The 12855-nt window shown below is 41.9% G+C and overlaps 1 protein-coding gene across 7 annotated transcripts in view; it reads left to right on the top strand.

Annotated features, from left to right (window-relative positions):
- The window catches only part of MED13L (mediator complex subunit 13L), a 188571-nt gene that overhangs the window by 128209 nt on the left and 47507 nt on the right, over positions 1-12855 (top strand). For 6 of the 7 annotated variants that reach the window (XM_035556599.2, XM_035556600.2, XM_050714147.1 and 3 more), the window contains 3 exons: positions 8802-8947; positions 10238-10432; positions 10807-10998. In XM_035556599.2, coding sequence (XP_035412492.1) covers positions 8802-8947; positions 10238-10432; positions 10807-10998 — 533 coding nt within the window. Of the gene's footprint in view, positions 1-6654; positions 6788-8801; positions 8948-10237; positions 10433-10806; positions 10999-12855 lie in introns of those variants that run through there. The other variant, XM_035556602.1, reaches the window with a different exon arrangement.

The raw sequence follows: 12855 nt of genomic DNA on the forward strand, positions 1-12855 counted from the left end.
TAAAAAGAAAATGCATTGAGTAATCACTGGTGCCTCAAGCTGTACATTATGGTGTTTGGGGAGTCCAAGGTTGGAGTGCTGCCTCTGTCACTTACCTGCTGCTAAGAGAAGAACATTATTTGGGATTTCACTGCAGAAGTTTTATTTGGTAGCATACAAAATACCTCCATTGTGTCGCTTTCATCTGGCATTGAATAGATTTAATAAAAATTGGATTTAATTAAAAAATCATTATTCAGCTTTTTTTTTTTTTTTTAAGTATGCTGAATCTCTTTTAAGTTTATTTCACTCTGGTAGAGTGAAACTATTTCTCTTTTTATCTCATCTTCTTATCTGCAGACAGTGTATTTTGTAACCTGCAGCACCCTAAAAGTTCCTAAATGTTAACTGTTAGCAGGCAGATGCACGCAGTCTCCCCGTGCTTGCCCGCAGCGTTTGGTTTCCTGCTGTTTGATCTGCAGGTGGCACGCTTCTGCAGAGCAGGACGTCGCATCGCTTGTTCTGAATGAGCTGTGCCACTAGTCCTGAAGTGCCAACCGAACAAACGTACTCTGATTTTTAACTGGTTCATTTTTATATTAGCAGGTATATTGACCAGGCATTTCTTGCCATCTGTCATTGTCCCCTATTTCCACGTAGGTGGTGTGAGGATAAGCCTGATCCTTGATCCAAGGGCTTTCAGTATTCCTTCTTGCTCCAAGTGGCATTGACGGAGATGAAAAAGCAGGATTTGTCCCTGTGTGTAGTAAAAGGAAAAACTTAACAGTGGGCAGGCAGCCTCATGTCTGATTATTCAGGAGTGCTGTGTTAACCTGGGTTATTTGTTTGGTAACTATGAGCAGTCTAGGAATTACTGCAGTTCATCTTCAAAATAATAGTAATAAGATTTTTGATCAGAACAGCACATTTTTGACAAGCCGCATGATACACACATGTGCAGCTAGGAACAAATCGGTACATTGCCACGTTCAGCATGCAACATTTACCTAACAGAGAAAAAGAAGGTTTCAATTTTGAATCTGTATGGGAAATGTGCATTTGTTATGGTGTGGTATTTCATTCAGAGGGCGGAAGGAATAACACTGCTACTTCACTTGTACCTGGCAGAAAATCTCAAAATGCTGGTGGGCTGGGGCAGCTACCTATAGCTATATCGTAAAAGTTTGCCTATTTCTGTATAGATTTAAGGTAAACTGGGAGGTTAGTACTGCAGAACATGTTCTTCCCTCCACAGTTAGTGTGGCAAAAGCTTGGTGGTCTTCCGTCCACACAGGGGAAAACTTCTCCCCAAAGCCGGAGTGCTGTCTCAGTGCAATATTCTTACAGTGCCGAGTGCTGTGCCGCTGCTCCGTGTATAACCCCATCTATCTTTGTTAAGGTCACGGGGAAAAAAAGAAAACAAACATGGGACTATCTTAATCTAAGAGATCATAAACAGCCAGTGCAGAAATCGCAGAGCAGCTTATACTGTGTTTGTGTTAAGGTTACATACGTTGTACGTGCCTCTTCCTCCAGCAGAGACCCGCAGCGCACATCGTACGCAGAGCCTCTGATAGAATTACTCCTCAAAGCGCTCGCTAATGCAGTGTGCAGCAGTTTCCCCTTGACTTCGTGGAGGTGTTTGTACCGCTGTTAGCCTTGCCGTGCTGCAGATTGATGTACCCATTTGAAGTATAAACGCCCGTGTCACCTCGCGTATGTTTCTGCGGAGGGAAGGATGGAAGGCTGTGAGGGGGGATCAGGGAGAGCATCTCCATGGTGAGGCGTGTTAGCCATGGCAAGAGGTTTTGTCAGTGATGACTGAGGAAGTGTTGAGATAATAAATCTAACACAAAAAGTGTTTAGATAATGCTACCTAAATGCTTGCTGCATTGTGAAACTGCTAGCACACTGGAAAAATGCTACAGGTAATTAATATTTATTCTGAGTTTCTGGGTGCGCATCGCATACATTAAAAAAAAATTCCAGCGCAACACGTGAGTTGACATACTGATGTACAAAACGTAACCACCAAAAGGCCTGGGCAGTGCTGGGAACTGCAGTTCTCTGTGCACGCCCCCCTGCCCCCAGAGAGAGAACAGGAAAAGAGAAGTTGCCAAAGCAGCATGATCGAATCTGCAGCTCCTCCCATGTCCTTACTGTCTGCCATCCCACCGTTGGTGACTTGGGGCAGGAACAGCTACAGACACACAAATTGTGTTCCTTGTGTAATGAGGTTTCTCCCGGGGTCAGTTTTCCTTGCACAGGAGAGCAAGGAGCAGGCTCTAGGTTGTTTCACCTACCTGCTGAGGGGCTGCGTCTGAGGCCACAGCACAGGGAACCACCGGCTCTGGTGGGCTGCCGACCACCTGCAGCAAGGCTGTTGCATCCACGGGACTCGTGTGTTTGTCCATGTCTAGAACTGCTTTCCGTTCCGGTTTAATTGTGGTTTCTGCACAAATGGTTACAAATCACACTGTGTTGCTTAAATGTTTGTATATTGCAGACTACTGAAGCTGCACCTCTGAATAATGCAGTTCGTCTTATTTCAGCCTGGGCAATGCTCACAGTCCATCTGCTAGGCAGGGGATGTTACGGGTAACTTGTGAGCACGAGAAATACCACGGAAATGTTTTGCTTCTCAGGCTGTATGTACACCAGTTATTAGACCGGACAGGTCCTGGTCTCGAGAAGGGGCCTGCAATCATCCCGCCTGCCTAAGTGCTGCGTGCAGTGGCAGCTAGCACTCGTCCAAGGCAAAGCCCGGGGAGAGGTTCTGGGGCTAGCATGGGCCAAGGGTTTCCAGTAAATCGGTGTAGATAATGCCTCCCTTCGGGGGAGAGATGAGGAGGGTTTAACTGTATGATCCTCTGGCTGTGCCATTTCCTTTAAGGGCCAGAAAATGGGTCCTGGCCTTTCTTTTTAATTAGCTGCTATTGATGAAGTCTCAGTTCCAGGTCCTCTTCCGCTCTCGCAGTATGTGCGGAGAAGCTTTCTCTTTCAACACAGCTGCTTGGCAGGTCCCTGCAGCACCAGTTCCTAGATTGCACCATTGTATGTCATAGAGAAGTGTCCTGTAGATGCGGGCACTCTGGGAGCGCACCATTGCTCGTTTGAGGATGAGCATAGGCACTGGGAAAGGTGTGACTTAAAAACCAAAGCAAAAAGCCTCTTTTCTCCATTCCCAGTACATTCAATCTGTAGTTGGAGGAGCTTTGTCAAATTCATACTTGACTGGGAATGTTTATATCCAGATTATTTACAAAGAGGTAATCTTCAAACTGGGCTATTAATGTTCTGACGCATGTTCATGCATGTTGGCGGTTGTAGGTGTCCAGACACTGCCATCTCCTGCCCGGACCATTGGTGTGACCTGCTCGTAGCTGTCCTGCTGCTTGAGACAAACCAGGAGGAAACCATCATTATGTTCTTGCTCTTATGTTCCCAGTTGGTGCAGAGCCTTTTCATGCCCTCTTTTTTGTAGTCCACATCAACCAAGTGATTAGGAAAACACACCATCATACAAATGAGGCTAATGATCATGGCTTACTGCTGCCTCTTCTTAGATCAGGCTCAGGCTTGATAATAAAGCTATTTTGGGGTAACTGTGATTTGGGGACTTCCAGATCCCAACCCTAATTTTGAGGGGAACTAGAACAGCAATAGAGATTATTCTTCATTAAACAACAACCAAAAAATTGTTAAGGCAGTCAGTGGCTTTACTGACAATAGCTTACAAACTAAAGGAGAGAAACACGACAGCCAGTAGCCTGGCAGCTTGAGCTCAAAGTTCCGGTGGCTGTGTTAGGAAGGGAAGTTTTGAGGTGTGCTTCAAGAGAGCAAAAGTGTACCCAAGACTGGGGTTACGTTTATGATGATAAACAACCATTTCAACAACTGTACTGGTGATGAGAGGGTTTGAGAACACATAATACATACAGTCTTAATTTAGAGTAAGAGATGATAACATTTGTCAAAGTGCTTCATATAAGCCGTGTGTGCATGTTCTCATTTTGTACATGCATTCAGAGCTCAGTTACAAAATGCAGGTCTTCAGCATTTTTTTTTCATTGAGATTAGTTGTAGGGAAATAAGCTCTTTAAAGTTTGAATGCAGACTAGCTCATTTTCCGTCAGGTATTTATATAAACCTACTACATATGGGAAAAGTAAGATAATAAATCCATCAGATGTTCTCCTTTCTCTGCCAATGTTGTGTAGTATAAACCTCGTCATGTTTTCATAGTTCTCATCTGATTTTTATATATACATAAATTTAAACTCATGTATTTCCTTTAAGTTATTTATAGTAACGGAGGGAATGGTGTTCAGAAAGATTATGGGAAGGCCTAAATGTTAAATTAAAAAGAGATTTAGGTACCTTTTAGGTATCTCAGAAGTTATTTAAGGGAATGGAGATCCCAGAGGAAGTATTTGAAAGACAGTTATTGCCAGTTGCAGGTGATGAGGTGCCAAACTGAAGGTCTGATAAATGTAAATAGTCTTTATTGAAAGGATTTTCTGTGATAAATCTTGTTTGCTTTGTATGGCAAATAGAGGAGAAAACAAAAGTACCTGTAACACTTAGGAGGAGGACACAGATGTTTGCTTGTGTTACAAAGAAAAATCAGATAACATTGTTATTTCTTTTGGGGGTTTTCCTTATCAATTTCCTTGCTCTTAAAGCATAGTAGGATTAGTTTCCTACACAAAGAACAGATTCAAAGTACAATTAAGTGAAATGACATGGAATATTTGTCACTGTGGAATTGGGGTTTGATTTTTTTTCTTTGTATTTCTATTAATAGAAGCCTTTTACTTAAGCAATGACTTTAATTTTAGTAAATAAGTCTTTCTCAGCAAATAGATTGGAAATAGTCGTTAAAGTATATGCTCAAGAATTTGCTGGCTCAAGACCACAGTGCTCAGCATTCTTAGAGCTTGGCCTAAATGCGGCTACAGCTGGAAATAACACAAGATATTCTGTTTGGGAATGTGACATCACAACTGCGGCAGCTGTCAGTCTCGTCTAAAGGAGAGAGAGGTTTTTGGAAAAAACACCTGTGAAAAGGGGATGATGATTCCTGCATGGCTTAGCAGAGGTACCGTATGGATTTGCATTCTTTTAAGATGCTTTCAATTTTTATAAAACAGGGTAAAAAAATAGGTCTTACGAAAATCTGTATTGAAATTTTGTGATGGGAAATTGCTGCAACTACCACTGGCTCTGGTGGCACTGTTTGTATGCCTGAACAAAAAAAAAAAAAAAAAAAAAGGAAAGGAAGGAATTAAAAACCTTAAACCCTAAACTGTAGCTGGCTGAGTAAATCCAGCTGAAGTCTTCATCATGGATATGTGAAGTGTAAGGTCATAAAAGTATCGCTAAGCATTTCCACTTCGTGCTACACCCAAGGCTGAAATAACTTTGAATGCTCCCAACATTTTTAAATCCATCAGATGCTTAGGTCTCCTGATTCCTGATGGGGAGCTCCCAGGGGCCATGTGGCACGCTGTGCTGCCTGGCAGTTTGCTCAGGACGGCCACCCCGCTTTTGCCCTTCCACCTGAGGATGCTTTGGCCCTTCTTCCTTTCATCTGCATAGCAATACAAGCTCAAAAGTGTGATTGTAAAGCTAGTCTCGTTCCCTGCGCAATCCATTAATCCATGCAGAGAGCGTGTAACGCAGCTGTTGAAATGTGGTAGTACTTGTGTTACTGTGCTTGTTCTGAGCCGCTACGAATTGGCAGCTCAAGGTGGCGCAGCAGACTTCACAGAACAGGGGAGATGGCCTGGAAGCCATTTCACGGGCCTCTCTGGTGCTTTCTGATACTTCAAATGGCAGAGAGACAAGAAAGAGGAGGTACAGAAACTGGCAGGTTTATGAATCTGTTGAGATTGTAGAGTGGGATTCCAAAGCCTGACAGCTTCTGTTTTTGAATGTGGTCGAAATGCATTTAAATATCAAAAGAAAATCAGTCTGAACATGGCGCTGAGCATCTTCAGATCTCCAGCCTGATGTGCACTGTGTGGAGCTGTTGTACGGTGCCTTCCTTAGCCCTAGGAGAGCAGTAGGTTGGTCAGCAGCACAGGGCATGGATAAAACGCGGTTGGAGGGCTCTAGCGAGGACTGGAACAACATGTGGGTTTTAGAGCTTTAGGGTGAAGTACGTAGGTCTTGGCGTATGCCAAGGTGGTTCTGAAAAGCAGAGCCTGAGAGGTCGGTCTGCCTGTGAAACCTGGCTGTTGGTAAATTTTCTGCGTGAATTTCACCCAGCAATGTGTCTTGTCCACAGCGAGGGTGATTGTTGCAGCTTGGTATTTCAGGAATTGTGTGAAATGTACTAAAGTCAGGAATGTCAGCAGGCTGGGGTGTACGTGCCTGAGTGGAATACATCACCAGGCGCTGACACTATTTTCTTGAAATAAAATTCCTATTTGTTACTCAAGTAAATATTTTACTCAGCATCTGCCAGAAGCTTGTTGGGAGTGTAGGAAGTCCCCAGGCCTTGATCTTTACAATTTTTGTCTTGAAAGCTGATCTTGTGGCACCGATGCTGGCACCGGAGGGAGCATAGTGTTCCCGTGGTGCTGGGGGCCACCCCAGGAGGAGGGAGAAAGGCTGAGGAAGAGGAGCAGGAAGGGCAGCAGGGTGCAGCTGTGCTTGGCGGGTTCTGTGCTCGCCGTGCGTGCTCTGTGCATGCCTCGTGCTGGCCATGCTCTGTCCTTCACTGCTCGAATGTGTGCTGCTGGCCACGCTGGTGTGGTTCTTCTGTCATCTGCCGTGGTTTCAGGAAACTAAACAGGACCTAGTACTGTATTTGGGTATTTTTTTGGTCTGTAATTAGTTGGATGCTCGATTTTTTTTATCTGAAGCTATTTCATTTTCTGAACTTAATGATTAATTTCAGTGTTAGCTGATTCTCTGAAAAAGTTAGTGAGACGTATTCCCTTCCCTGGAAAAACAAAGTCATCTTTTGTCTCTCAAACTCTGGTTTTGTCTATTTCTTATTCTGACAGTGTTTATGGTCAGTTGTGACTGTTGCATAAGACGGCACGTGATTTGTTCATGCCAGACCTCTTTGCAAGAGGCTTGAAAGGGTCCCTGTGTGGTCCCAGAAGGCTATTTTTCGTGCAGTTCAATAGAAGACAAGCAAGACTTTCACAGGCAAACACTGTAGGACGCTTGCAGAATCAGGAGGATTTCTGTGTAATATCCTAAAGACAGGAGTTGAAAATGACTCCTTTACAAATAGCTTTGCTCTCTCCTTTAGAGAGGCTGACCTGCTGCACACAGAACTCATTGCAGAGATTATCCTCCCGCTTGATCTTACACCAGATTTCTCAGCCTTTTTTATTTAGTAGGATCTTCTTTATATTCAAGGCTATTGTCCTATGTCAGGGAAGTAACGGGTTTTGATGATATAGTTGGTCTTTTATTTTTGTGTTTCTTGGATGCGCACAATCTGTTCTTGTTTGTTGGTTTTTCCTTTAACATGGGGCAGGAAATATGGACGGGTAGGAATACGTGGGCCCATTTTGTTCCTCACCTCCCAGGAATTAATGTGCAGTTCACTTCTACAACACTGATGATAATGTGCAATAACTTGAAATTTTTTTCCTTTGTAAAGATGGAAATGTACAAAACCCTTTTATTTCATAGTATTAAATAAATGCCACAAAGCGCCGCTGAGTACAGAATGGTAGCACCAAGGAAGTCCCGCTGTTCTCTTTCACCTAAGGAACATTTTCTCTCCAGAGTTTCTCAGCTGACCATTTTCTGTTTTCCTCTGGTAATGTTTGAGGCTTACAGATGGCTAACTTGTGCTACGGGATGAAAACTTGTCCTACGCAACGTGTGGAATCATACCGAGATTTAGTGAGATGGGAACAGCCTCCTGTTCCAGCCCATCAGTGCTTTGTTTAGAAATAAGTGACAGTAGTTGAGCAGTTGGTTGTATTAAATACTGAAGCTGAATTGCTGCAGTTGCCTGTGTTAATCCTTTTTGGTCAAGGTAGTTAAGAGGTGGCTTGAAAATGATGGCTGGTCCTGTGTCAAAGCCAGCAGCTATAAAACTACGTGCAGCTATTGTATCTGTATCTGAAAAATCACCGCATCATTACCACTTCAGCTTTGTAAATTTTTCACTGATCACAATGATAAAAAGCATGAAACACAGTTGTGCTGTTTGTGTGAAAAAACACAGTTTTTTCTCTTGTGACTTTGTTGCAAGGGATATTTAGGCAAATAGTTGGCAATGATGAGAGTTACTTAATGGGTAGAATTAAGTAGGAAAGGTTTAAATAGCATTCACTTTAAATCAAGTTTAATCATCAGTAGCTGATCCATTGTTCATTTTAGACCATTGCCAGCTTCTTGTAACAAGTGCTTTTATTTTCTCTTAATGGAGGTTCTCATGAGGTGTTGTACAAACATCTTTCCTGTTCCTTCCCTACTCCCATTCAGCTAGAATCAGTTTCAGAGTTAATTTTGAAGAATTGCTTTTTCTTTCTGAAGACCCTTATTTTTACCTTTTAAATCCTGGTTAAAGGCCTGTATGTTTGTAATGATCTTATTAATTGAAACAGGCAGGAAAACGCATCTTAGAGAGAGGTGCCAGCACTGTTAAATAGCTGTCCAGGGAGAGGTCATTCTGTTGTACAAGGTCATCAGTCAGTCTTTCACCCTGCACTCAGTAGCCACAAGTGACAAACCCTAAGAGTGTATTTTGAGCCAGTTTGGCCTCTGAGGCTATGAAATCACTCCTGTGAGTTCATTAACATGCTAATTAAATTTGTTTCTTTTTTGTCTCCCCGCATCTCCAGTGAACATTTGTCATGTGCCTTCACATTCTTTCTTCATGGGGAAAGCAATGTGTGCACCAGTGTGGAGATTGCTCAACACCAGCCAATCTACCTGATCAACGAGGAGCATATCCATATGGCCCAGTCCTCACCATCGCCATTCCAAGGTAAGGGAGGTAGTCTGGGAACGTCATGTGCTTATCCTCACTGCTGTGTGGCTCTTGGTGATGTTATCTTCAGAGATGAATTAAAATAAGATTAAGGAATTCTTCAAATAGCTTAAATTTCTTTTCAGGAAATTGTGGACATGAGGCGAAATGTTGTTAGGACCTCAAAACTATAGCTAGCCATGAATGGTCTGCAAATTTTCCAGAGCTTTCTGTTCATTAATATTGTTTCTGAAAGTACACATATATAGTAAATAAAAAGAAGTGTATACTTTTTGTTAGAGGATTTATTATTTTAAAACGTGAGTGCACTGATTCCATTTTCTTGCATGGTGTCTAGGGGTTCAAACATGGTGTCTGGGGTGTCTAGTGGGTTCAAACCCGTAACTTTAATACTGCAGGGATACAAATATTAAGGAGGGATGAAGGTACATAAGAAAGAATGAAAAGTCTGATTATATATTTGCCAGTGTAAGAAATTAGGGTTTTACAGAATTAAGTTACAGCTTCTTAAAATCATGGTGCAATTGCAGTGCAACTCTCTACCCCCCAAATTTAGAATAATTCATTCATTGAGTTATACTGTTATTAGTCTGAAATTGTAATTTCAAAGTAATCAAAGCAAGAGATCTTTATAAAGTTAAACATTAAAGAAACACACAGAGATTAGAAAATGAGTGCTTATAGAAATTTTGTTGAAAAATGTTTCATTACAAAATGTGAAGTTTTGGCAGAAGTGTAGACACTTAAATCATTTAAGATTTTATTTCAGTGAGCTAAGTTGATTAGTCTCTCAAATCAAATATGACTAAAAGCAAAACTGAGTCTGAATAGAAGTATCTGTTGTAGAGCAACTAGTTTTCTCTGTTTGTCATGGCTGTAGTCTTCTTCAGGTACTGCTGTCTCTATCCTTTTTAATGCTGAGAAGGCCCGAGTACCATGTGTTCTGGTAAAAACCCTATTGTTGAGTATCTGTCTCCTATTACTTCCATATATGACCATCCCTTTGCCATAGTGAGTGTCGTTCCAGTACACTTGATAACTGTGGTGTTGATATCATTAGTCTAAACTGGAAAGAAAAAAAAAAAAAGGTTTTTTAGCTCAGTAAGTATGCTAGTACGGTGTCATGAAGCTTTAAATTCATGACCTTACCTGATTTTGCAATGGCTTTTCCCTGAAGACAGCTCCTTAAATCAGCACACAAATGGAATAGTGAGTCAAGCTAGGCACAGAATGGCTGATATGGTTGAAATATACATACTGTAGGCACTGTTGTTTCTTGTTTTGCAGTTTTGGTGAGTCCTTATGGTTTGAATGGTACACTCACGGGCCAGTCATATAAGATGTCAGACCCAGCAACGCGTAAGCTGATGGAGGAATGGCAGTATTTTTACCCTATGGTGCTGAAGAAAAAAGAAGGGATGAAGGAGGAAGAGGAGCTGGGATATGACAACGATTTCCCTGTGGCAGTTGAAGTTATTGTTGGTAAGTTTCAGTATTCTGCCTGAAGGATTTTGTTCTTCCACATGCTTAAAAAAAAAAATCTAATCAGAAACAGCTATTATAATTTTCCTATCTTCTCTTGTAGCTCTCTTGACACTGGAACATCTGACTAGTTATCTTGCCTCAAGCTTCTTTACTCCCTGTATCCCACATGCTATTATTCACATTATCAAGCTACTTGTTTCTTCCCTGTACTGGCTGTAGAGGGTTGAATGTTTATTAGTATGTGAAATTCCTTAGCTCTTTGTATTTCAGATAAGTTTTGTCTAATTGACATTGAAATCAACTGGAAGAGACTAGGGCTGCTGAATATTATATGGTATGTTTAAGACTTTTGTTTTTCCATTTTTTTGTAGGTGGCGTAAGGATGGTGTATCCTTCAGCCTTTGTTCTCATCTCCCAGAGTGACATCCCCATGTCACAGAATGCTGCCAATACTGGAGGCCATATAAATGTGGGACAGCAGGGACTTGGAAGCATGAAAGATCCTGCTAGTACCTGTGGGATGCCACTCACTCCACCCACTTCTCCAGAGCAGGCTGTTATGGGTAAGCAATACACCCAGCAGGCTGCAGTCATTCTTCCATTTTTGTGTAGCTCATGGTGGGAGGAGAGTGTTGATTCATTGTTGTACAAGGGTATAGTGAACATACAGGAATATGTAGCTCATTTTGTACAGAGCTAGAAATAGAGCATTTGACTAGTTATTTGTGTTGGTGTAATAAAAATCTGCAAATACTAGCTACTCTTTTTACCCATGACAGTTGGGTTTTAATTAGAGGCCAGTCAAAAGAAATGCACAAGTCTCTGGAACTGGTGACAGAGAGCTGGGCCTCCCAAATGGGGTCAGATAGGAGCTTGCATCATCTGCAAGTGGCACACAGAGCGCTGCGTTATACCTGCATTATACCTATTTTGTCTGGGAAGAGTATGCCCCTTTCAAGTGATTGGATCCATAGTAGTTGTAATCTTGGAAGTTATCCAAATATTTGGTAGATAGGGTGCTAGATCCTCACTCTTTTGCTTCTTAGAAATAAATACATATATTCTGTTGCTCCTCAGAAATGAAAGTAAATATACAGTCTGTTGTCATTTGGGATACAGATGAGATCTTCACATTAGTTGTTGTTGGGGCAGTTATGCTGCAACAAATTCAGGATTGCAGTTTCAAGTGAGGACTAAGGAATAGAGGAGTCATACATTTGTGTGCAAACAAGGACTTTGGAATAAAGGAGTCAAATGTATGCTTGTGTGCAAACATCTAAGATGATGAAGTAAAAGAAAAAATGGAACCACCTGATAACAGGAAAAAAGAAGCTCTGACTTTTGTTCAAAGAATGTTTTCAAGGCATGTTTACAGCTAATATTTTCTGTATAGTTTGTCTTCTGAACATACTTTTTATGAACTTGCCAAGTACTAGCAGAATCACAGAATAGTTAAGGTGGGAAAGGACCTCTGGAGATCGTCTCGTCCAGTCTGTGCAGAAGGCAGGGCCAGGCAGAGCAGGCTGCTCAGGACATGGTCCAGTAAGGTTTTGAGTATCTCCAATGTCAGACACTTCACAGCCTCTCTGGACAGCCTGTTTCAATGGCTGACTGCTTTCACAAGAAAAAGTTATTTCTCGTGTTTAAATGCAATTTCCTGTATTTCAATTTGTGCCCACTGCCTCATCTCCTTTCAACGGGTACCACTGGCTGTATCCTCTCTGCTCTCCGCAGCAGGTATTTATCCACATTCCTCCCCCAGCTTTCTCGCTATCGCCTTGTAACTTTTCTTAATAATGATTTCACAAGCGCTGGCATGCTTTATGCTTTGCAAATGAAATTTTTTTTGGAATTGAGTTCTCAGTTCTCAGATTTTCTCACTTAGCAAAATCACTAGAGACCACTCCCCACTGGACAGCCTTCTGCCAGAGGCCTCTCAGAAACATTTCAGCCTTTATCGCAGTGGAATCTTCAATACACATCTGTCAAGGAGCATCTGTTCATGCTGCCCAAAGTACATGAGCGGAATAATGGATTTAAACTTTATTTTTGAAAGTATTTGAAGCAGTTGCAAAACACTAAGTACATGTGAGGGTACTTTTTTGAACTCATTGATTAGTGTCTGCCACAACAGAGCAGTAGACGTGTCAGAGACGTGAAGTTCCTGCACGTTTCTGGGAGAGTAAGCTCCCAGATGGGGCTAAAGAACCCTTTCAATACCCTCGCTGAGGTCTAGGGAGCTACTGGGCTGGCTTAGCACTTAATAGATACCTCTATCAGATGAAGAGGATCAATCTCGATGGAAAGCCCAGGAAAATCATCATCATTTCCACTGCCATGGAAGTACTTGTCTATGAACAGTGCTTGTGTATGAATACAATAAAAAATACGCTGTATCTACTGCTAATAATTCAACTCAA

Source organism: Cygnus atratus, chromosome 17 (genome assembly GCF_013377495.2).
Source record: "Cygnus atratus isolate AKBS03 ecotype Queensland, Australia chromosome 17, CAtr_DNAZoo_HiC_assembly, whole genome shotgun sequence".
Lineage (NCBI taxonomy): Eukaryota > Metazoa > Chordata > Aves > Anseriformes > Anatidae > Cygnus > Cygnus atratus.